A 25,274-nucleotide genomic window follows, 5' to 3' on the forward strand; every position below is an offset into this window, starting at 1 on the left:
GACAGAAATACAAGGGAAAACACTGAGGCTTCTGAATAATGGTTTGAGGACCAAGAATCTCATAAAAGAGTGATGTGTTGGGACATCACTGAGCCTGGTGGCTCAGTGGTTTAGCATCTGCTTTTGGCTCAGGGCGTGATCCTGGGGTCCTGGGATCAAGTCCCACATTGGGCTCCCTGCAGGGAGCCTGCTTCTTCCTCTGCCCGTGTCTCTGCTTCTCTCTCTCTGTATCTTTCATGAATAAATAAATAAAATCTTAAAAAAAAAAAAGAGTGATATGTTGGCAAACAGGATCCGTGTGCAGTTCTGGCCTGTTCACACTGAGTACAGAGGAGGGCTGGGAAATGGCAATTAATGTTTTTGAAGCGCTGGTTACAGAACCTTAGATAACTAGGAGAGGGATTTCTAGGCCCAAAAGGCAAAGATGAAGAAAGAACATTGCTCTTTGGAAATACACAGCACCGCGAGCGGACAAAATGAAAACTGGCTCATCAAATGTTGAAATTCTCAGGTTGAAACATGAATGACACGAAATTTAATCAAAGGAAGGCCTGAGCCTGTTTCTGCTCCGCGTGGTAGAGACAAGAGTGCTTGAATCACTCATGTGACGAGGACTGAATGAGATCCCGAAGGTGACAGTGCCTCATACAGAGGAGGTGGAGCGGGCAGCCCCGGTGGCGCAGCGGTTTAGCGCTGCCTGCAGCCCCGGGGTGTGATCCTGGAGTCCCAGGATCGAGTCCCACGTCAGGATTCCTGCATGGAGCCTGCTTCTCCCTCTGCCTGAGTCTCTGCCTCTCTCTCGCTCTCTCTGAATGAATAAATAAATAAATCTTAAAAAAAAAAAAAAAAAAAAAAGAAAAAACAGAGGAGGTGGAGGTACCTAAAGCCATGTGGCGGCCCCTCAATGATGAGGTGCTGTTGGTGGCACACGGGATCTGCAGTCAGGGGGCAGGAGCGTGAGCTCAGGCTGTACTCTGTGTTCATCTTCCCCCTCTAAAAGGCAATGGCACTTCCTACCCCATAATGCCATATGACAATGAAATAAGATCCTGAATCCATGCAACAAGTGGTTTTTTTTTTTTTTATTGTTTTATCATTTTGTTTTGTCTTGACCACCTACTGCTTACCAAACAGCAAGCTAGGTGCTAGGTGCTAGGTGGGGATACAGTGATGAATCCTTCCAGAGGTCGGTGTCTAGCAGGAGACCACGTTGAGTGAATAATCACAAACTGAATGATGCTCACTATAGAGGGGTGGTTTGAAAACTGTGATGCACCAAACTGATATGATTTAATACTGCACTTGTATTCGTTTCCTATCGCTGCTGAAATAAACTACCGTGAACTTAGTGGCCTAAAGCAATACACATGTATTATTATCCAGTTCAGGAAGTCAGAGTCTGAGGTGGAGTTTATAAGCTAAAATCAAAGGCTGCATTCCTTTTGGAACATCTAGCCGATGATCTGTTCCCTACCTTTTCCAGCTTCCAGCAGCTGCCTGCATTCCTTGGCTCCTGGGCCCATCACGCTGACATCCGCTGCCAATGTCACATCACTCTCTCCGACTCTGACCCTCTTGCCTCCCTGTTATAAGGACCCTTGGGATTATAGTGGGCCCATCCAGATCATCTGGGACCATCTCCCCACCTCAAACTCCTTAATTTAGCCATATCTGCAAAGGGGATTAGGATGTAGAGATCTTTGGGGGCCCATCATTCAGTCTAACTGCTGCTTCTGGGCTATCAAGTAGGAAATGAGCTGTCCTTAGAAACTGGTAAGCAGACTGGGCTAGCTCTGTACACCAACTTGTTGATGGTATTCCATGAAGTCGAGTCTTGCAGGGAGGGGAGCCGAGTGGGTATCTGGAGGCTGACTGCAGATGCCCCTCACGGCACCGTGTCACGTAGTAGAGCCCTGGAGAGCGTCCAGAGAGTGCCATACAACAGGTGAAGGCACTGGCTGCTGCCATGCAGGAGCTCTGAGACCTCAGGCAAGGATATTACTCCTCTAAGCCTCAAACTCCACCTAAGTCAATGGGGATAAACAGAATTACCTGCAACGGTTGGAGGGAGGATTAATGAAAATATCATCCATGAAATCACCTAAGACAGGGCCTGATCCTCAATCAACGTCTATTTCCGGCATGTTGTCTGAATTCATCCCTCCCTCTTTCTCTGTCCCCTTTGCAAGGGAACACAGGGCAAGTGGCCACTGCCTCCTTGCAGGCCTCTCAGAAACCTTCACTGTTTGCAGGTCCTGCCACATGCCTCAGCCTGGCGGTGATTAGGAGCTCCCAAGCCCTGCAAATGAGCCCCTGTTCACCGTGAGATCTGGAGCAAGTCTCTTAGGCGTGCTAAGCTTCAATTCCTCCTCTGGACAATGGGGCTAAGACGTCTGTGGAACCAAGTTATTCTGAGGATTAAGTGGGATGACGAAGGCAAAGGGCTTACTTAGCACAGTGTCAGGCACACACACACACACACAATAGCAGTGTTATTGTTCTGGAGAGGCCTGCCTTCCTTTCAACCGGTGTTCCCCACGTTTTTTCCAGCGACACTGACCGACCCACTTCTCCCTGAGGCCTGCTGGAGCTTGGATCCCTGAGGAGCATGTTGATCTACACTTCTCTGCCTCCACCTTTACCAGCCTTTCCGGTTATGGCTATTTATTTATCTGTGCAGGCCTCTGCCTCAGTATTGGATACAAGCTTCTTGAGGAAAGGTGCATATTTCTTCTTCTTCTTCCCCCGGAGTAGGTTGGGAAAGTGCTCCCCCTCTATGCCTGGGGCTCAGTTTCCTTCTTTGGACTGATGCATTGGCCCGGAATGGCTAAAAGGGCCCTTCCAGCTCTGAGATCTTAAGCAGGTAGAACTGAATCTAGCAGGGACGCTGCGGATCACCCGGTGCGCCCCTCTCCTTTTCCAAAAGGGGAAACTGAGGACCCAGGACGGCCTTCCCTGAAGGCTGGTCTCTCCGTCGCCCTCCGGCCGCGGGGCCAGGCCTCCCGCGGGGCACGCGGCCTCGCTGTCCTCCCGGGGCTGGGGCGGGGGGCGGGGAGTCCCGGGCGGCCGCAGGGCTCCGGGGCCCGGGGCGCCGGAAACACGTGTGAGCTCACCTACGTGCACACACGTGAGCACACCTACAGCAGCAGGGGGCGCTCGGGCCGGCAGGGGGCAGCACAGCCCCGGTTTGCAAGTACCCGGCGCAGCCCCGAGGGAGGAGGGCGTGCTGCAGTCCCGGCGGCGGCGGCGGCGGCGGCGGCTGGAGGTGCAGCCTCCCAGGTGGGAGGCGGGGGCCGCGGGCGCAGGAAAAGGCGCCTCGGGAGCCGGCGCTCGGCGGGGCCTCCTCCGGCCCCGGGCGCGGCGCGGCGAGTGGGAGCGAGCGCGCCGGGAGCACGCAGGCGCCCTGCTCGGCTGGCCCTCGGCCGGCGCGCCGCGCGGGAGCAGCCCGCAGCCCGCGCCCCCCGCGCCCCCCGCGCCCCCCGCGCCCCCCGCGCCCCCCGCGCCCCGCAGCCCGCGCCCCGCGCCCCCGCAGCCCCGCGGCCGTCGGGAGCGGCCCCTGCGCCGCGAGCTCAGGCCGGCGGCCCGGGGAGCGCGCGGCGGCGGCGGCGGCGGCGGCGGCGGGACGGCCCCGGGGCCGCCCCGAGCGCGCCCTCCCTCCCGCCCGCGGCCCCTGGCGGCCGGCGCCGGCCCGGGCGGGCGCGCCCCGCGGGCAGCCGGAGCGCGGCCTCGGCCTCGGCGGGAGCGAGCCCCGGGCCGCGGGCGCCGGGAGGCGGCGCAGGCGGCCGCGGGCACTGACGGCGGCGCGGGGCGCTCCCGGGCGGCGGCGCGGCGGCGCAGGGGGCGGAGGCAGGGGGCGCCCCCGGCCAGGATGCTGCGGTTCCTGCGCCGGACCTTTGGCCGCCGCTCCATGCAGCGCTACGCGCGGGGCGCGGCGGGGCGCGGGGCCGCCGGGCTGGGGGACGAGCGCGACGGGGGCCCGCGGGGGGGCCCGGCCGCCGCCGCCGCCGCCTCCACGCTGCCCGCCGCGCCGGGGGGGAGCGTGTTCCCGGCGGGCGGCGGGCCCCTGCTCACGGGCGGCGCGGCCGTGCACATCTCCGCCGCCGGCGCCGCCAAGGCCACCCTGTACTGCCGCGTCTTCCTGCTCGACGGGACCGAAGTGAGCGTGGACCTGCCGGTGAGTGACCGCGGCGCCGGCGCCCCCGGGGACCGCGCCCCCCCGCGTGCCCCTCCGGGCGCCCCGCCTGCACCTCCCGGGCCCCCCCCGGTTCCCTCTCGGGCCTCTCCGCCCCGGTCGCCCCGGACCCCTCCGTGGGACCTTGCGCCGTGGGGCGCGCGCCTTCCCCGGCTGCCGCCTGGTCCCCTGGGCCTCGCGCCCTCCCCCGCTCGCCGGGTCCCCTGTCCCCGAGTCCCCGCCCCCCGGACCGCCGCGGGGGCCTTCCTGGTGCCGCGCAGTGGCTTAGGCGATCCCAGAGCGCTGCGGGCTGCCCCGGGGGCCTGCTTGCCCCCGCAGCGCCGTCACCAGGCCTCGCGGCGATGGCGGGGGAGAAGCCCCCTCCCCCGCTGCCCAGCAGGTGCCCCAAGTTTGCAAGGGGATCGGGGGGCCTTTCCTCGGTGCCGCCCCCGCCGCATCCCCATCCCCAGCCGGGAGAGCCCCTGCAGCCGTCCGCCTCGCAGGGGGCTGGGCGATGGGAGCTCACTCCGGGGCGGACTCTCCCGGACTGGCCAACTTTGCACCCGCGCAGCCCTCTGCTGGGGCGCGGGGAGTCGGCCCTGGGCGCCCTCCGGGCCTGGCGCGCCCAACTCGCGCCTTCCCACCCCGGCACCGCGCGTGGGGGCGGCGGAGGGACCCCGGGGCTCGGCGAGGGGTGCGGGCCCCCGCCCACAGGTGGTTGCACCCCGCCCCCTCCAGCCCGGGCTAGGCTGGCGCTGCTGCTCCGCCCGGGCGCCCTGCGTTCGGCCCGGAGGGGCCAGATGTGATCGAATCAAATCCAATGGGGCGCCCGCTGGGCACCGGCGCTGCGGCAGACGGTGCCTTTGGGAATCTCTGGGTGTGACCGAGGACACAGCCCCGATCGAGCTTTTCCATGAAATGTCACAGATCATTCCGAGGATTTCACGCGCAAAAAGAAAAAAAAGCGCATACCCAGACTTGCAAAGGAACCACGTAGGGGCCTTCCCGCGTGGGGGACCTTCTTGAGACTTCCCGAGGGACCTAGGAACCCACAAGGCTTTTAGATGGGAAGATCAGAGTCTGCCTGGCCTGGACCTTAATGCTGCCTTAGGTTCTGATTTGGAGACCGTCTCCGTTGATGGCCATTTTTATATTTGTGCCTCCTAGCGCGCTCTCCATAGAGCATCATTTTGTTATGATCATACCCTTGTGGGGCCTTTTTATTCACGGAGAAGGAGCCGGCGTTCCTGTGCTGAGAGCTGTTGTCTTTAAAATAGCCTGAAAATGTTCCTCCTCCCCACGACTGAGGCTCTCCAGCTCGGCTCCGGCTCGGAGGGGGAGGCCCGGGGAGCCGGGAGGATCGGGGAGGTGGGCAGCTGCTGTGTGGAGAGGATGTGGCGCATTCTGCGGCTCGGATCCGGGGAAGGAATGCACCCCCCCCCCCCAGAACTTTGTCGGGGCTCCTTGAGGATTTTCTCGGCTGTTCCCCAGGGATGGTGCGTTTAGAGAACGTATTGCTTCTGTCGGATTCGTGCGACAGGGCTTAAGGGGTGTTTCTGGGATGACAAACGCAAACTGAGTCAAGTGCATGCGTGGTGGGTAAACCCAGACAGGTACGCCGAGGATCAGGCTGGATGGGGCCGAGGATCAGGCTGGATGGGGCCGAGGGCTGACCTCGGTGGCCGCTGGAGCCTTCCCTGGGCGTGGGGGCAGGGCCCTTTACATCCGGAAAGGTTTCTGCGCTTTACCAAAGGTCGCTTGACAAAAGATTTCCCCCGGTTTTCCTACGGTGGCAGATTTCTTGATGCTCTAAGAGGCGATCCTGAGAACCTCACATCTTATTTACACAGACGCCCGCACCTATGCACACACACGCCCGCCCTGTCCGAAGACACGACACAGGCTTTTGTCGTGGGAGCCCTGGGGGGGGGTGGACAATGATAAAAATCACCAGTGAGCACGGCTCATCGATTTAAAGATTTATTAGATATCAGAACTGCATCCCACGGGCTCCTAGGCTCGCCTTCCCGGATCAGAGTTGTGGTTCCCTAATTAATTCTCAGAGTACGAGGTTAGCGCCGGGCGGCGGCTCCCAGTGAATTCGCAGGTGGATTTGCAGCTCGCGTGCTCCTTCCCGGGCTCACTTCTAATGCCGGCCTGTTGGGCATGTAGCCCCTCTCGTCATTGCTCCCCCCTTCTGCCTCCCTGGATTTCTCCCGCCTCCTGGGCCCCGGTGTTGCGTTGCTGCCTGTCACACAGACAGGATTTACCTCTGGCTGCCATAGCCCTTAGCTGGATTCTCTGTCCCCTGTCACTTCCGCAGGCACTCAGGGCACTTGCCAGGCTAACCCCGGCTCCTTTGTAATTAAAACCCTCCGGTGGGGTTAGCTCCGCGAATTCTTGTGCCCAGCCTGCTAACAGTGGCCATGCCTTGTCATAAGCCAGTGTGTCAGCCCTGATCTGAACACAGGGTCTGAAATCGAGCACAGCAGCACCTTCAGGGTGACCAGGCCCTGGGGCGCCTCAGTCCTCAGTCAGCGTTTATGGGGCGCTGTGCTGTGGGCACAGGGGGGAACGAGGGGTGGCCTGGAGGCTCTTGGGAAACACAGGGAGAAACAGGGCTTTTTATTCTAAGTGATGCTAAGGTGATGGGGCTGGGCTCACCCAGCCGGGGTGCTGCTGGGGGATGGGCGGGTCAGGAGGGCCTCCTGGAGACTTCCACGCTTGAGGTTATAGGATCTCAAACCCGGGGTCCCTTGTGCATTTTCAGAAGCCTCGTCCTACCAGGTCCACTCCTCAGCTAACCCGTGGCCCATTGGCCTAGGTCAGAAAGGACGAAGCGACCGTAGGCGTCTTCAGCGGTTCCCTGGCGGGGCCTGGAGCCTCCTTGCCTGCCGGTGGGCCGCCTCCCCTCGCGGGCCTGCCCGGTTTTAACCTTCGCTGTGGTTTCTCGACCTTTGAGAAAAACGTGAACGACAGGATCTTCTAAAAACGACCCGTCTGTAACGTGCAGCCTCCGATGGGCTACAAACCCCGCTTCCAGGGGAATCCCTGGCTCGCCCTACAGCCCCAGAGGCGCCCTGAGCCACTCCTCTGCGGAAAGCCCGGCCCCGCTTTGGACGGGGCTGCGTCCCTGCCCGGCCCAGCCCTCGGGTGTGGCCTGGTCGGGCCGGGCAGGGCTCCCTCGGCCTACCCTAGACACCTTCCTTCTATTAATGCAGCTGAAGATCCCATTAGTGTGCTTGGCAGCGGCACCCGCTGTTGACTCATATTAGCTCTCTGTTGACTAAATCCCTGGCATCGCTTTTGCTCGTGCGGCTGTTGCTCAGCCCCGTCTCCCCCTCCCCTGCGTGCACAGTCTTCCAGCAGCTCCGCGTGGAAGGCTGCGAGGCCGTGTGTGCGCGTGGCTGGCTGGGCAGGACTCTCACCAGGCCTTGGGGGGCACGCCGGTCGGCCTGGAGCAGTGCGGGTGGCGCAGTGGCTCTCCCCGAGTCTGGAACTCAGCGTAGACTCCCTGTGCTCCCGTGCAGGCAGGGCGAGTCTCGGAAGATCGGGCCTGAGCCTTTGCAGGCCAGCTGTGCACCCTTGGGCGGCTCAGGCTGTCTGAGCATCGACTTTCTGGTCCTTCAGATGGGGGTGTTGGGAGGGTTATGCGACTAGAATGGTCTAAAAGGCTTCAGTACCCATGCACAGCAGGGCACCGAAGGGTTGCTCAAGGTGTGGCTGCACCCCCAATTCTCACACCTCCTCTCTGGCCTGTGGGAAGGGTTTGGAAGCATGTCCAGCAAAGGATGTTAAAAACAAACCAAAAAAAGCTGGGGCAGGAAGGCTAAACATCTCCTTTTGTGAAGATTGGAAGTGGTATGTGATACAAGACATGCTTTTTGAAAGTTTCACTTTTTTTTAAAAGATTTTATTTATTTATTTATTTATTTATTTATTTATTTATTTATTTATTATAAAGAGAGCGAGCACGGGGAAGGAGGGCAGAGGGAGAGGGAGAAGTAGGCTCCCCGCTGAGCAAGGAGCCATCCCAGGACCTGAGATCATTACCTCAGCGGAAGGCAGAGGCTTAAGGGACTGAGCCACCCAGATGCCCTGTTTCACTTTAGATGAGAAAGGGTTACCCCTCCCCCCCACCTCAAATGCAAGTTCTTAGAGATTTATTTACTTATTTTAAAGATTTTATTTATTTATTCATGAGAGAAACATAGAGAGAGGCAGAGACACGGGCAGAGGAAGAAGCAGGCTCCCTGCGGGGAGCCTGATGGGGGGACTCGATCCCGGGACTCTGGGATCATGACCTGAGCCAAAGGCAGATGTTCAACCGCTGAGCCACCCAGGTGTCCACGTTCTTAGAGTTTTAGAACTAGAATCGCTGAAAGAGCGGAATGCACTGGTAGGATGTAAAGATCGTGTGCTTTATTTTGCAGCTGAAAGGGACCCTCAGCAGCATATACCCCATCCTTGGTGTATATGGGAAACTGAGGCCTATAGCTAGAAAGTGACGTTAGTCACTCAGCGAAGAGTTGGAATGGGTTATCCTGGAAACCCCAACTGCCTAGCCTTTGGAGTATCAGTGGTAGACTGCCCCCCTAGTCCTGACACAGCACCATGGAAAGGGGATGGGATATATTCCTGGCTGTTGGTAGTAGGACAGATCTTCTCGAACAATGGGGAACTCCAGCAAAATGGTTCTCTGACTTCTGCGTACTCCAGAGTGCTTCTGGGATTTCCTGTCCAGTTACAATTCCCAGGGTCCACCCCAGAATTCCTGACTGAGCAGATCGGGAAATTGGGCTTCTTACCAGGATACTTATCCTGGGTGATTCTGATAAACAGGGTCCCTTCACACCTTTTGAAAAACACTGGCTGTAGACCTGAGAGCAGAGGGCAGCCAGGCTGTGCATTAAAACTGCGTAGGCACGGGAGGCAATGGTCAGCTCTGAGCCAGGGCTTGACATTATGACCCCTGAGCCCTAGGGATTTTTTGTCACAGCAGAGTGAGGCTGGGGCAGTTGTGCTGTTGCAGTGGCCCAGGGGAGGGGTGACGAGGGCCTGGCCTGGAGAAGTGGGCACAGTACCAGAGCAGTTGGCAGGGGGAGTGGGTTGAGTGAGGCCTAGTGGAGTCTAGCCTGGAGGCAGGGAGGTCTTCACCCTCAGTTGTGGGAAGAGGTGGGGGAACCATATAAGACACCCCGGAAAATAGGGGACCAGCAGCTCCTCATTTCCACCCTCTCCCAAGGTTCTGGCTTCCGTGGACACCTTGCCTCATCCTGGGCCTCTGGATGGCTGGCTTTGTCCTGCCCCTGAGGGGATGGAGGTATTGGCTCAAGGTGGCCCTCCAGTGCTGACCCCCCCTCCACTCCATCCCAGCCTATGAATGAGACCCCCCGAGAACTTTGAACCCCTACCTGGGTCATGCTGAGTTTATTTAAAAATATAACTTTGCCTAAAGGAGGGCTAGTGGGGAACAGTGGGGAGTCTGGGAGGAAGAGAGATGAATGGTGAACATCGTTCCCAGTGGGATACAGGGGTGACCCCTGTCACACTGTGGTGTCACCCTTGGTGGGTTGTCAGGGTTAAGATGGGGGGAAGGGGTGTCTGTCAGCCTTTCCCGTGCCAGTAACATGACCCTGCGCCGGTCCAGGACCGAACAAATATTAACTCGCTAAGCACTTTCACGTGCATAATCTCATTGAATTCTGTCCCTAGTGCACCGCTGTGGATGAAGGCATAGGTCTGTTTAATTTTGAAATAGCAAAAGGTCAGCCTATGTGTGTGTGGAGGGAGTATTTTCCCTTAGATTCCTGCATAGGGACTTAGAAAAGAAAAATCTACTTGGTAACCACAGAGATCCTCCACCCACAATTTGTCCTCAAAACAGGTGTTTATCCTTGTCCACTGCCTGAGTGCCTTGCACCCGGCCTTCGCCGCTCTGCCTGGAGCTCCGTTCAGCAGGGCCCCGGTTCTTTTTTTTTTTTTTTTTTTTTAATTTTTATTTATTTATGATAGTCACACACAGAGAGAGAGAGAGAGAGAGGCAGAGGGAGAAGCAGGCTCCATGCACCGGGAGCCCGACGTGGGATTTGATCCTGGGTCTCCAGGATCGCGCCCTGGGCCAGAGGCAGGCGCCAAACCGCTGCGCCACCCAGGGATCCCCAGGGCCCCGGTTCTGTGGGCACTCGGGCTTCCTTCTCTGGCCCGTGGCAGCTGCCTGCAGGCGGGGTCCACTGCTGATTCATCTTGCTGGTTTTTTTTGTTTTTTTTCCCAAGTTAGTGTGTGCCTTCGGCCCCTACTTTCATTTCACATTTGAACATGCTTAAAGCAGAGAGGCTAGAAAATAAATGTGGAGAAGCTGGAGAAGTGAAAACATCTAAAATTTCATCAGAGATGACCACTGTGAAAATTGTGGTGTATATCCACCTGTGGTTTTTTTCTTTTTGTGTTTAGATATAATTATGTACTCAGAATGATGAATTTGCATGGGTTGATCAAAGTCTCTCCACCCCTTCAGCACAGTTGAATAGGGATCACAGACTCTGAATTTGTGTCTCTTGGGGCTGGAGGCTCTTGGCCATCCTTCCCCCCCTTACACTGCCAGCGACCCTTAGCTGGGGTGGGTGCGCCCAGTGCTGGTTGGCCACTGGAGCTGTCCACCTGTACTGCCCCTGCCTGAGTGAGAAGCAAGCTCCCCGTCCTTGGAGCCTCTCCCCACCGTTGTCTCTGCCTTCTGGTCCTGCTGCTGTGGCCACAGAATTCTCTCACATCTGGGGGCTTGTGTGCTGAGCACCTGCTTTGGGGCGGTCACTGTTCTCTCACCTGCCAGGGATGTGCATGCTTTGCTTACCAGCCAGAGCTGGGCAGGAGCCTTGCAGCCTCCCAGGTGTGCCCCCTGTGCCCTAACCGCCCCCGCCTCCCAGTCTCCTCCTGCAGCCTCTTTGGCTTCCCTCTAGAGTTGGATTTAATCTCACTAGCCCCACTGGATTTTAATTTCTGGCTTATTTCTAATTGTTTTCCAAAATGTTTTTGTTTACCCGTGGTGCATTTTCTCTAGTCAACAAGGGCTTACTGAGCGCTTACACGGCGTTGAGCACTGGGGAGGGATCCACACGAGGGATGAGAGAATTCTAATCTCAAAGGGGAAACCAGGTAAATACATAACTTGAAGCTGCACATAAAGTAGCGCAGAGGGCGAGCAGCTGAACTGTGGGGTGGAGCTGGCGATGGTCTGATGCCCAAAGTGACATCACGTTGTCCCAGAGGATGCCCAGGAGATCAGCTGTAGATTTGGTTAGAAGGTGTCAGGGCAGAGGAAACAGCAGGTGCAAATGCTTGGAGGTGGGGAGCCAGAAACCCCCACAGAGTAGGGGAGGATTATGAGCTCTGGCTGTGTCCCTGAATCTTAACGGAGCAAGTGGGGAACCTTTCAAGTGCAGATACGTGTCTTAAGCTAATAAGAGCCGAGGCTTACTGAGCATTTGCTGCGTGCCTGGTGCTGTGCTAAGTGCTTAAGGGATAGGCTTGAATTCTCACAAAAACTTTGATGGTGTTATTGCTGTTATCTCTGGTTTGTAGAGGGGAGAATCGGGGCTCAGTAATCAAGGTTAAAAAATTTGCCCGTGTTTTTTAAAGCTGGTAGACTCTAGCTTTAAGTTCCGACTGGCCAGGGGAGATTTGTGGTCCGGAAAGTCCCCCTGATGGCAGGATGGAGCATTGGTCAGGTGGGTGGTGAGAAGGTTCTGAGACTGCCCCAGTGGCCCTGAGGTGGATGGGGACCTCTGAGCCTCCTTTGCAGGCCAGGTGGGATTTCCAGAAATCAGATTTACATCTTCCTTTAAAAAAAAAAAAGATTATTTATCCGTGAGAGACACAGAAAAAGAGGCAGAGACACAGGCAGAGGGAGAAGCAGGCTCCATGTAGGGAGCCTGATGCAGGACTCGATCCCAGGACCCCGGGATCACACTCTGAGCCAAAGGCAGATGCTCAACCACTGAGCCACCCAGGTGCCCCTATTTTATTTTCTTTTTAAAATATATTTCTTTATTTAAGTAATCTCTACACCCAGTGCGGAGCTTGGACTCCCGACCCAGAGGCCAAGAGTCACACGCTCTTCCGACTGAGCCAGCCAGGTGCTCCCAGATTTACATCTTCAGTCACGTTCGTCGAATACAGTCTTACCCCGCGTGCATTCTGGTTTGATGGCCATGAGTTTTCAACACTGAGGTCAGAAGTAGGCTACATTTTAAAAAAGTGCTCAATAGGGGCAGCCCGGGTGGCTCAGCGGTTTAGCACCGCCTGCAGCCCAGGGCGTGATCCTGGAGACCTGGGATCGAGTCCCACGTCAGGCTCCCTGCATGGAGCCTGCTTCTCCCTCTGCCTGTGTCTCTGCTTCACTCTCTCTGCATCTCTATGAATAAATAAATAAAATCTTTAAAATAAAGTGCTCAATAGAACAATGTTAAACTTATCACACAGGAAAGCATATTACAAATTCCCATCCTGCTGCATAGCAGCTGGTCCCCCAGTCTGTGTGCTTTCATAGACATGTGCATAAACGTGGTGTAGGGTTGTTTTTTCTCCCATCCAAGCCTTCCTGACAAACTCATCAGTTTGGTGCCCTCTTTTGTGATTATTCTAGATTAAATTCACCCCTGAATTGTGTGTGTGTGTGTGCGCGCATGTATGTGTGACGTGAGGAGTACCTGTCTCTACCTGTCGTGGGGTTGGTGGTTGATATGCAGAGCACCTGCTGTCTTCTGTGTTGGGCAACCCTGCCCTCTAGGCTTGCAGAATCCGTGTCACTTCCCTTAATTGCTGCCGTGTGGGAAGGTATTATTATCCCGTTTACATATGGTCTCAGGGAGCATGTGGCCTTGGGCCACTCGGGTAAGAAGTGTGGCAGAGTCAGAAGGGAATCTAGGCTTTTCTGACTCATTTTCCATTGCTCTGCCCCCAGCCCATGCTGTGCACGCTCAGCCTCCAGGATCGAAATGTGTGCTCCTTGGAACTCCTCTGTGACTTGACGGGTCACAGTGTCATGCCATAGACCGCCCTGTCACTCTTGAGCCTCTTTGCCTTTCAGGGCCCCTGGCACTTGGCTTCTGTTTTATCATTTCTGAGGTTCTTTGCCCTAAAGTCGTCGCTGGCCGAGTGCCCAGCATCTCCTTGGTGAAGCTAAGGGCTGGAAGATGATATCCCCAGGGTCCCGTGCCACCCGCGGGATCATCTGGAGCTTCCCTGTCTCCCAGGCCTGAGCTCGGTCCCCAGAGTAGAACTGTCCCGCTGGGAGGACGGGGACCGCCTGGTCTCGCAGGGGCCTGCAGGGCTGGCATCCGTCAGCCCAGCCGCGCGGTTCTCTTCTCTTGTTCTCTGCCCCGTGGTACCTGACCTCTGCCCAGGCAGGTGGAGGTGGGCGTGGTAGTGCTTCTCCATTAGCCCGCCTACCTGCTTGCTCAGCTGCAACCCCTTTGAATTAGGGATTTTCTTTTTACTACGATACAGTGGAAGTAACATAAAATGTACCGTTTTGAACACTTTTGGGTAGACAGTTCAGTGGCGTGGAGTGCATCCACGTAGTAGTTTTACAGCTGTCACCACCCTCTGTCTCCAGATTGTTTGTCTCTCTGCAAACTCAAAGGACGTTTTGAGTCCTATGGGGACGCACCCATAGGACGATAATTCTCCTCGCCTCCCCCCTCCCCGAAGCCCCTGGCAACCGCCCTCCCGTGTTCGGTCTCTACCACTTGGGTGACTCCAGATACCTTCTGTACGTGGAACCGTACACTATTTATCCTTTTGTGTCTGACTCCTCTCACTCAGCGTGGTATCTTCGGGGTTCATCCGTGTTGTAGCGTGCGTCAGGATGCCATTCCTCTTGAAGGCTGTGTAGTATTCCGTGTACGTATACACCGCCTTTGGTTTATCCATCATCTGGGTTGTGGATTTTTGTGCAGTTTCGGGCCTTCCCTTTTTTTTTTTTTTTTAAAGATTTTATTTATTTATTCATGAGAGACACAGAGGGAGAGAGAGAGAGAGGCAGAGACACAGGCAGAGGGAGAAGCAGGCTCCATGCAGGGAGCCCGACGTGGGACTCGATCCCAGGTCTCCAGGATCTCGCCCTGGGCCAAAGGCAGGTGCCAAACCGCTGAGCCACCCGTGCTGCCTGCTGTGCATGGATTTTGAAGTCAGTTGCTGCTGGTGGTGTTTGGTAAGGAATTGTAGGATCCTCAGATTTTACTTCAATTCTGCCTACTTTTTTTTTTTTTTTTTTTTTTTTGCAGTTTTTACCATCGACATGTCTAGGCGTAGTCAAAAATAGAGAGAACCCCATGTATGCACCACATAATGAGCATAATGACCCCCCACGTACCATTGTCAGGCTTCCTCACCTGTCCATATGGCCACTCTTGTTCATCTTATCCTCACCCCTGTTCCTTCCCAGTGATTTTAAAACATATTCCAAACTTGTAATTTCAAACTTGTACTGTAGCACACATCTCTAAAAGACAAGGGCTATGTTTTTATAAATAGATCGACTATACTGGTAAAACGCCTAAAAAAAAAAAGTTTGGTATCAAGATATTTAGGCAGTGTTCAGATTTTCCTGTTTGGTTGTCAGCAAGGTCTTTTCATTGCATTTGGTTGCTATTCTATCTAGAGCTTTAAGAAAAATTTTTTAGAAATATTTTTTCCCTCGCTTCTTGAAGTATAGTTGACCAGTAAAGATCATATGCATTTGGAGCGTAAAGCTTGGTGATTTGATAGAAGTTATAAATTGCAAAACCTATTACTGTGCATCAAGCTAATGAACACACCCATTGCCTTACCAGTTACAGTCTCATGTATCTTAGTAAAGTTTTGAAATCCACCGTTTTAGCAAATTTCAAGTGTATTTTACATTGTGATCAACTATAGTCACCATTGCTGTATATGAGATCCCCGGAACTTGTTCATCTTCTAACTGAAAGTTTGTGTTCTCTAACTGACATCTCCCCATTTTCCCCACCCAACAATTTAAAGCTCTTAATCTAGAGTTTTCCCCTTTCCCCACCTTTTTTTTTTTTGGTCATTTATTTGTTGATTTGCCCTGTAATAGTTTCTCACTTTCTGGATTTTGTTGATGGCATCCTCAACATTTGGTTACCCTGAGGTGCACTTGGTACAGGGAACTGGCATTATTTGAAACATTTGACTTAGGGCACACAGAACAATACGACGGGTTCTTTGCCCTCAAGAAGCTGGGGTGGAAACGAGTGCCATAGAGAACTTTATCAGTAAGCCCCCCCAAAAAGTCTAAGGTGTGGGGGCTGAGTGGGAGGAACGGGCAACCAGAAAAATCTCAAGAGAAAAAGTTGGGCTCTGAAGACAAATGGGAGAACACCTTTCCTGGTGGCCAGGTCAGCATATGCAAAGGCACTGAGGCTTGAAATAATACATCCAAGATTTCTGTTCCTCGCTCAAGCCCTGCCAGTGAGCCCAGGCATCCTGTATTTTTCATTGGTTGTTGCTTCTTTGAAAAGGTCCAAATTCCTCATCTCTGGAAAATTTTCAGTAGATTTGATGGAAGAATGTCTTTTTCTTTTTTGTCTAACTCCTGTTTCTTCATTAGCTCCTTGACTTTTTGTTTTAGAGAGAGAGAGAGAGGAGGAAGAGGAGGGGCAGAAGGAGAGAGAGAATCCTAAGCAGGCTCCTGCGTGGAGCTCTAACACAGGGCTCAATTTCATGATCCTGAGATCATGACCTAAGCCAAAATCAAGAGTCGGATGGTTAACCGAATGAGCTGCCCAGGTGCCTCTCCTTGATGTTGGTTTTGTTTTTTTGAAATATTTTATTTATTTATTCATGAGAGACACACACAGAGAGAGGCAGAGAGAGAAGTAGGCTCCATGCAGGGACTCGATCCCTGGACTCCAGGATCACGCCTGGGCTGAAGGCAGGCGCTCAACCGTTGAGCCACCCAGGCATCCCTTGACATTAGTTTTGAATGTCTCCCCTGACCTTGAATGTCTCCCCTGACCTTGGATCCTTTCTTTTTCTAGCTCACTCCTGTTTGGATTCCTTTATATTTTCTGGGAGGCCCCCCAGGGAGCACTTTCCCTCTCTCCAGGCTGGAGGTGCCAGCAGACATTTTAGGGAGCAGAATCCATGAACCCTTCCGAGAGGGGAGACACAGGGCAGATGGCAGGGCAGCAGGAACCGCTGGCTTGTACCCCTGAGGGAGCACTTGGGGACCACACGGTGCAGAGCCTCATTCCGGATGGCAGATCTTTCCTGTCTGTGTTGGAACACTCACGCTGCTCCGTGCAGCCAGCCCGCCGCTCACCTGTGGCAAATGAGCAGTAATTAGCGTGTAATCAGCGCGGCCTCCTGCACGCAGCCCTCCAGGCTGCTCCTGCTCTCCCTCCGAGGCCAGCTGACAGTCGGCAAGCCTCTTGGCCTCTCTGGGGCTCCCTGCATCTTCCTAAAGCCAGCCGTGCTTCCCCCCAGGCCCCCGAGAAACCTGGCCTGCCCCGGGGCCTGGCCCTGGACGTGGGCTCCATCCAGGAAAGAGCTCGGAAGCTGTCAGAGGCTGATGAGGGTTAGTTATTAACCTGCACTGCTCTCTGGCAGCCTGTTACGCGGCGTTTCACTGACCGTAGTCCGTTTATTGCTCCTGTTTGCTGGGGCCTGAGACCTGAGGTCTGAGCCACCTCCTGGTTGGGTCACAGGGTGTATGGAGTGGCATCTGCGGTGGGGATGGCAGTGAGAGTGGCCGGTCAGAGTCCAGGGAAAGGTTCATGCACACAGGCTGGCAGTGGCAGTGGGGTTCTCGAAGGCGAGAGCTGAGACGAGGGGGTCCGCAGTGTTTTAATGGGAGAGCGGGGAGTCCAGGGTCGGAAATACCTGTTCAGGGTACCTCATCAGGATTCTGTATGGCATTTATTTTGCTTTGAGGTCCAAAAGTATTTAGCTTTGTTCTAAAAGCTGTGATGGATAGTTCCTCTGAGACCCCCCCTGCCCCCCCATCCCAAAGAAAAATGCAAAGATTACCTGCTGTCTTCTAAAAGAAACAGAATTGTGTGTATTCGAGCTACTGGGACATGCCATTTATCTTATTACAACTCACTTCAGGGAATGAGCTCTTCCGCACATAGTTGTCCAGGAGAGCTCCGGTTTGCTTATTGTTTCACCTTGTTACGGACAACAGCAGTTAGAGATCATCTAACGTGCGTGCGTGAGGCCCAGTGCAGGGAATACAAAATGGTTAAAAATGGGGGCCCTTCTTAGGAGGAGCACATTTGGGTGTGGAATTATTCTTACATTGCGTTGCACACCTGCTGTCCCTCTTAAAAAGGAGAATGAACAACTTTAGCCTTGCCCGGGGGTCAGCGTGTGAACACCCCCCCCAGCCCCTGTGGTTTCAGGCTGCTCCACCATAGGACCCTGGCGGTCAGCTGGGGCGCACGCCAGGCTGCTAGCACCAGAGACCCCGTCATTACAGGGTATTTTGTTTTTTAGACTCCCCGGGGGTAATTCCATTGTGCAGCCAAGTTTGAGGACCAGTGTTCTAGAGCGTCACACCCCCCCCCCCCCCCCCGACGTCCTTGTAGTGTTTTAGGTTTGGTGAAATATTTAATCCTGTTAGCACCACCTTTTGGAGAGAATTACAGGCATCCCAGTTTTACAGAAGCTTCAGCAGGAAGGCTTTTTTGGCCATCCCACAGCGGGTAAACGTCGGAGCTGGACCTAAAATCCTTGCCAGGCCTTCCCACGGGCCTTCCCCGCGGCTGCCACCCTGCTGCTGCTCTGGCACCTGCCACCTCCGCTCCCCATGCTTCACCTCTCCCTATGCGCCTTGGCTTGTGCTCTTCCCCTCTTTCTAGCCAGCTCTTTCCTGGGAAGGGTCTAGCTCCTTCCGGACATTTCTCAGATGCTACCATGGTTGTGAGGCTTGTCCCGAACACACACACACACACACACACACACACACACCTGCCCAGATGCTACCATGGTTGTGAGGCTTGTCCCGAACACACACACACACACACACACACACACACACACACACACACACACACCTGCCCAGAGTATTCCCTCTCCTGCCTGGGAACCTGTGGGCCATTTGTGCCTTGCACAGAAAGTACGTTTCCTACTATAGTAGTTGTCTATGTAGTAATTTGAGTAATAGGAAATATTAGTGACCCGCCCCCCTTTATTTTCCCAAATGATTTTCCTTTGGTAAAATACACACTAAAAAATGTAGCATTAGTGACGTTTAGTATACTCACGGGGATAGGTCACCGTCATCCCTGCCTTGCTCCAGAACATTGTGGACCTTACGAGGAAACCCTGTCCCCGCTAAGCAGTCCGTTCTCCATTGTCCCCTCCGCCCTGCCCCTGGCAACCACTAATCTGTTTTCTGTCTCTATGGATTTGCCAGCTGTGGATATTCCATATAAACAGAATTGTACAGAATACTTAGCCCTTTGTGTCTGGCTTCTTGAACTTAGCATAATGTTTCCAGAGAACATTGACCCATGCCGTAACGTAAGCACTCTACATGGCTTAACTCATTGACTCCTCACAACTGTATTAGCTAAATACTCCCTATGAGCAGCCTCATTATACAGATGAGGAGATTGAGGCCCAGAGAGGTTAAGCAGCATGCTAGAGCACACACAGCACGTAAGTGCTCTTGGCCTCCTCGTTGGCCTGCTGGTGCCTGCACTGCCTGCCGTTGACCTTGACCGATTAAAAGCGTAAACTCACCGTGTGAAATAGAAATTGAAGGGCAAAAATGCAACTTGAGGAGAGAATTAATCCACAGCATCAGAACCACATACAATGCTGCTCCAGGAGCAGAAACCGTTGAGAGGTACCGTGAGAGGTACCCCCTCAGGAGGCTGACTGCAGAACAGAATTGCTAAGACGGATTCTACAGCTAAAGTTCTTGGTTTACCTGGAGTGGGCCAGTTTTGTTACAGATTTTTTGCAAATGTCAGAGATTGTGTATCTAGTATTGGAAGCCAACTGGTATTCCAGGATCACTGAAATGTTGAGGACCGAGTCTCAAGAACTAAAAAGGGCTCCCACCTAAAAGGTTTCTTATAAAACTAGTGCCCGCTGTATGCCGGACACAGTTCTGAACGTGCACTGACGCTTTTAATTCTTACAAAAACTTTACACGGTGACTACTGCCGTTTTACAGACCAGGGAACAGGTGCAAAACAGTCAGATCCCCTCTTCAGGGTCTTGCCACTAGAATGTGGTGCACCAGGAAGTCTGGCTCCAGCATCTAGGCTCTTCATCTTTCTTTCTTTCTTTTTTTTTTTAATCCTAATTTTCCGTTTCTGATTCTAACATACTTTTCCTGAAAGTAATGAGATCAGAACAGCCTCGTTGCCTGAAAAGAGGAAAAAACAATGAGAAGAATGTTGGTTTTATTAAAAAGAAATGCTACCTTGTTACACCAGTTCTGTACTTTTTATTTATTTTATTTTTTAAGATTTTATTTATTTATTCATGAGAGACACAAAGAAAGAGAGGCAGAGACACAGGCAGAGGGAGAAGCAGGCGCCATGCAGGGAGCCTGACGTGGGACTCGATCCCGGGTCCCCAGGATCATGCCCTGGGCTGAAGGCGGCGCTAAACTGCTGAGCCACCAGGGCTGCCCATTTCTGCACTTTTTAAAAATAAAAGGAATCCTTGTTTAGTTTAGAATTTTTAGAGATTACAGGTTAAAGAAGGTACAGAGTACAAAGCATAAAATGCCTCCACCAAGAGAGCACCACGTTAACATCTCGTGTATGGCCCTGTCACATTTTTTTTCCTAAGGGTTGCCAAAAAAGTTTGTTTGTTTTTTTCCAACAAAAATGTGATCATAACATGTATATATTTTTTAAAGTTTCTGGTGAAGCATGTTCTTAATCTTTACACTCTACGACCTCTTCTATGTAAAGAAGGGCTTGGAGAGATAGGTCCTTGTCGTGGGAGGGAGAAAACTCTTTGCAGCCGAGAGAGCAGCTATCCCCTGCTATAGAAGGATGCACAATGGCTGTGGTAGGAGAAGGCACATTGATGGGAACTTATGGCTCATGATAGGGCCGAGGTTGGCCACAGGTTCTGAGCCCCGCTGACAATGTTGGATCTTCTGTGTGTTCCAGTCTGCATCTCATTTAAAGCTCATAGGCCAGCAGAACAAGTGTTCTCATTCCCATTTGGCTAAGGGGGTGGACAGACCCAGAAAGGTAGATTTGTTCTTTTGACTCTTTGAGGCTCTCTGCCACCTGACTGTGCTGCTCAGATGACTAGGATGACCGGGCACCACCACAGCTGGACAGGTGCAGTCGTGGAGAAGCAGAAGTGGATTTGGAAGTACAGGCGGATTTCCACTGGGGATGGCTTCAGGGGAAGTGACTGTTGGGTTGATTTTGACATTGAGCGGCGGAGGATTGGCAGTGTAAGTGGAGGAACAGTGGGACAGATGGCCTCACCAAGGAGGGCAGGAGGAGCATGTGTCTGAAAAAGAGAAGCAGAGGAGAGGGGAAGGGGAGGGATACTAACACCGCTGGACAGGTGGAGTCTGGCTCTGCAGGGTGATTGGCAGATGGTGGGATTAAGAGGCTGTTACCTGCATCGTGCGTCTAATTTAGGGTGATGCTGGACTTGGACATGCAGGCAGGTGCACTGGCCTTTGAGGACCTGGAATCCAATGGATTCGGCGGCTGGATTTAGGAGTGGGATTGATGGAGAAGCCAAAATGGGACCCCTATGTCTTGCACGTGGCAGGTTGGGGGGATGGAGAATCCTGAGGGCAGAGCAGTAGCAGAGGGGGGCCCTAATGCTACGTCAGCTTGGTCTTTGGCTTTTGGACAGTTTGCAGATGTAAAGGGGTTTTCCTTTTGTGTTTTCTTTCTTTAAAAGGACCTCCAGATGGTATAAGTTTTAAGGTGCCACAAAACCTGGATTCACTACTGGTGTGTTTTCCATGAGGCCAGTGTGAGGGGCCAGCAGATCAGACTCCTGGGGAAGAGTCTGAAGCGGGCTTGGAATGCAGTTCATGTCTGGCAGGGCCAGCTAGGAGGCTGGAACAGAGGAGCAGGTGCCATGTCTGTAGATCTAGAGACACTTGTTCTCTGCCAGGCGCTGCACTGGCTGCTTTACGTGGATTCCTCAGCTCACATAGAGTCCCTGAGTGTAGGTGCCGGTATTCCTGCCACTATTCTACAAATGACAAAAGGAAGGCACCCTGAACTCTTGGCCATTCTGCTGTTTTGCCTCCCAAATCTGGGTGGGGTTGACATTTTCAAAGAGCGAATAATGGAGAGATGGGCATTTATTGAGTGCCTGCTGTATACCCACAGCCAAGCCAGGGGGCCGGGTGGATACAAGACTGAGTCAGGGATGCATCTGTTTTCTTCAGCAGCTGCAAATTTAGCAAGAAGATGTGTCTTTTGCATTCGCGGAGAGCTCTACAGCTTTTCCATGCTTTGCTCCCATTTTCTCGCTTAAGGAGGAAGAGTCAGGGCAGAGGACAGGGAAAAAAAAATAGTGATGCACCTGGCTTTGTAAGTCAGCTCTTGTCAGTGAGAGCTCTGAGACGGTTGTTGCTAAAATGTGTAAAAATTCATATCTGGAACATGAGACCCAGGGAAGAAAGCAGGACTTGAGCAATCCCCTGACAATCATGGCTCCAAAATCCCAGTGTGGGTTATTTTTAGCCTCAGTTGTTTACTTTATCGTGCTCCACCTAAGATGGCATGAGAAGGTGATGAAGACGTGTCTATGTGGTTTGGCCCAAACTGAATTTTTAAGCCTCCTCTTTTTGTATTCCTGTGCATTCCTCTGAGTGAAATAAACCGTCCACAAAAAAGTATCCCCCCCCCCCCCCCCATGATTTCACGCATATGCAGTTCTAGAACTGGCAAAACTAGCCTATGGAGAAAAAGAAATCCGGATAGCTGTAGCCTCTGCAGGCCTGGAGAGGGCTGCTGGGATTGCCTGGGAACTTTATGGGGAGACAGGAAGGTGCCGAATGGTACCAGAGCGGGGCAGGGGGGGCAAGTTACACAGATGTTTCCACCTGTCAAAATGAAACAGCACAGATTTGGGCATTTCAGGGTAAAGTAAATTTATTACCACCATCCGAAAAAAAGATGGGTAAAAAATTAATGGAGGGCAGTGGGGAGGAATGAAGGAAGAGGATACAGAATGTCGATGATTGTGAAAGCTGAGTGGCAGGTGTTCGCTCTACTGTTTGTTCTGTTTCGTGTTTATTTGAAATCATCCAAAATGAAAAGTTTTCTAAAGAAAGAGCAGACCAGGTATTTTTTATTGATTCCTCCTTTTGGGAATCCAGTGAATTCTGTTCCTTCTAGAGAAGTCTGGTCTCCTGGGGAAAATGCAGGCTCTCTGGGCACTGGGGTTGGTCCGAGCCAGCCCTGGCTCTGGTCTCTTGTTTGCTTACTTTCTGCCTTGCTGGTGGCCATGAATCTTGAACTCTGGCTTTCTCCCACTAGCACCTGCTGCCACCTCTATTTTTTTTTGTCCCTGTCCTTTTGCTGCCCCTTTGACCCGGGAATAGACCCTCCCCTTCTATGGGACTTTGACCATCCCACTCCACCCATGCCTGGCTCCGTCTTATCTCTGACTCCTTGGGGCCTCAGTGATTCCTAGTCATTCTCTGCTATAAATCTACTTGGGTCTCATTCCTCTTCTGCTTAGGGTTGTAAAATGCCACCTGTGTGCCTCTGTTCAGACATACAAGGTCTGTGAATTAGAGGGGCACTGTCCCTGCATTCCTGTGCAGCTGTAAACCAGCACCTGCTGTGTGATTCCATTTATCTGAAGTCCGAAACAGGCAAAACAAAGCTGTGGTACCTGCGGGATGGAAGAAAGCGTAGAAATTGGAAAGAGGCACATGGTGGCTTCTGGGGGTCCAGTAATATTCTATTTGTTGACCTGTGCGCTCTTGCCTATGTCCATCACCCTTCAATTAAAAAGTAAATTAGAGGGTCTATACCAGGCTTTAAAAAATCATCACGTTTCACATTTAAAAAAATTCAAATTTGTAGACTTTAAAAAAAAAAAAGGGAAGATCTGAATTCCCAGAGTGGCAGTTGGCTGGGTCTGTGTGGTGACTGCCCAGCCCCCACCCCCCTTCCTCTTGGCCCACTTCACTCGTGGGAATGGCCCTGTCTGTGCACTGTTTCCATTCCCCACCTCGCGCACCTCCGGCAAGAATCCTTCCACGTGCCTTGTGTGGGGGTGGTACCTGCGTAACCCCGCACAGGTGTTCCTCCCACTTTTACATTCCTTTGGTCTCTTAGAACTTCTGAGGGTTGTGGTAGGTGGGGGGGGGGGCAGTGTCAGTGCCTGATTTAGTGGCCGTCATGTAGGAATTACCTTTTGGCATGGATTTGAAGCCCTGATACGCTGGGATCTTGTGTGTTGAGACATTCCAGGTGAATTAGTTCTGCTTGAACTGGGGAAAACCGGGGTTAGCTTATGACCAGTCCACAGCAATTAAAGAAGCTACTCTTGTTTGTACCACGGTGTTGACTTCTAGAAATAGTCTCCTACGTGTGTACCCTATTTTGAAGTAGCATTCCACAGTAGTACTAGTCAGTGCTTGCACCTTGCTTGGTCTTCTGTTGTTGCTTTTAAAAATGCATATATGATCGGAGGGCGGCCTGGGTGGCTCATGCGGTTAAGTGCCTGACTCTTGATTTCGGCTCAGGTCAGGATCTCAGGGCCCTGAGATCGAGCCCTGCGTCTGGCTCTGTGCTGAGCGTGGAGCCTGCTTGAGATTCTCTCTCTCCCCCCCTCTGTCCCTCACCCAGCTCCAGTGTGCATGTGTGCACTCTCAAAAAAAAAAAAAAGTGCATATATGATGGGAATTTTTTTTTCTTAGTTAATGGATATGAAAAGCTAACTTTCTGGGTGGTAAACTTACAGTCAGGATTCTTACAATAGTTCACACTAACCACAAACCACACACCTCAGGGAAATAATCTTGTTAATGCCATCCTTACAAATCCAAACCTACAGGCTGTAAGCATCACACCTCCTTTCCTCCATCTGAATGTGTCATTCTCTGCCTTCTTCTTGCAGGAGATTTTTTTTTTTTTTTTAAGATATTGAGTCACCCAAAAAAAAAAAAAAAGGGTGAGAGATAAAAGAAAAATCGAAGGCCAACCTGATAAAGACGATTTGTATACCCCTCCATCACATGAATGGAAGCTGTGCCTCAGTTACAGTTTTATGTCTCTAACTGCCAAACTCACCATAGACAAGGTTAAAAGTCTTAGGTGCTTTTTTACCCCGGAACTTTTTTGAAAATTGTGCATGCACACAGAGCCAAGTAAAAAGCCCTAAAATTCTGTGCCTTAGCAGTTGGTGTGATCACTAAAAGTTTTAAACTGTAGGCAAATTTGCTAGTTGAGTTCACCGCCCATGCTTATGGAATACCAGCTATGGGTGGGACCCAAGGAAGTTGGGCTCCATGACCATGCTGTGACTCAAGCTGTGCCACCCAGCGAAGGCTCTGGATCCCCAGAGGGATATGGTGGGAGGTTCCCGGGACTTCGCGTCTGAGGTCCCGGGCACAGCTCTGGCCCTGGCCCAGGCCAGCTGCATGTTTCCATCTTCTCCACACATCACTGGGTGCTGTGTCATCTCCATTTTACAGGCAGAAAACAGACTCCAAAAGCCTAGGGGGCTTGGTTGGGATCATGCTGGTCATGAGTGGTGCAGCCCAGATTCAGAACTGGTTCTGACTTGAAACCGTGTGCCTCCCTGTATTAGACAGCGCAGGCTGTTATAACAAAATACCATAATCTCTGATGTCTCTCTCTGACCTCATCTCTCTCTCTCTCTCTCTCTCTCTCTCTCTCTCAGGATACCAGTCAGATAAGAGTAGGACCCACTCTAATGAACTCATTTGAACCTCATTACTTCTTGAAAGGCTCTGTCTTCAAATCCAGCCACATTCTGAGGCATAGGGAGGAGGGGGTGTATAGGGCTTTGATTTGTGGACTTTGGGGAGACCCAGGTTCAGCCCAGGAACACACTCCCCTGTTACTTGATCTCTGTAAGGCTTGTCTCCTACTGTGAACGGGC

The 25,274-nt window shown here is 52.9% G+C and overlaps 1 protein-coding gene across 7 annotated transcripts in view; it reads left to right on the top strand.

The window, feature by feature from the left end:
• Positions 1 to 3,837: 3,837 nt before the first annotated feature.
• Positions 3,838 to 25,274, top strand: part of EPB41L4B (erythrocyte membrane protein band 4.1 like 4B) — a 129,353-nt gene continuing 107,916 nt past the window's right edge. For 5 of the 7 annotated variants that reach the window (XM_041762623.1, XM_041762628.1, XM_041762625.1 and 2 more), the window contains exon 1: positions 3,838 to 4,174. In XM_041762623.1, the coding sequence (XP_041618557.1) occupies positions 3,869 to 4,174 (306 nt within the window). In that variant the 5' untranslated portion in view covers positions 3,838 to 3,868. The remainder of the gene's footprint in view (positions 4,175 to 25,274) is intronic. The other 2 variants (XM_041762629.1, XM_041762630.1) reach the window with 2 other exon arrangements.

Source organism: Vulpes lagopus, chromosome 7 (assembly GCF_018345385.1).
Source record: "Vulpes lagopus strain Blue_001 chromosome 7, ASM1834538v1, whole genome shotgun sequence".
Taxonomy (NCBI): Eukaryota; Metazoa; Chordata; class Mammalia; order Carnivora; family Canidae; genus Vulpes; species Vulpes lagopus.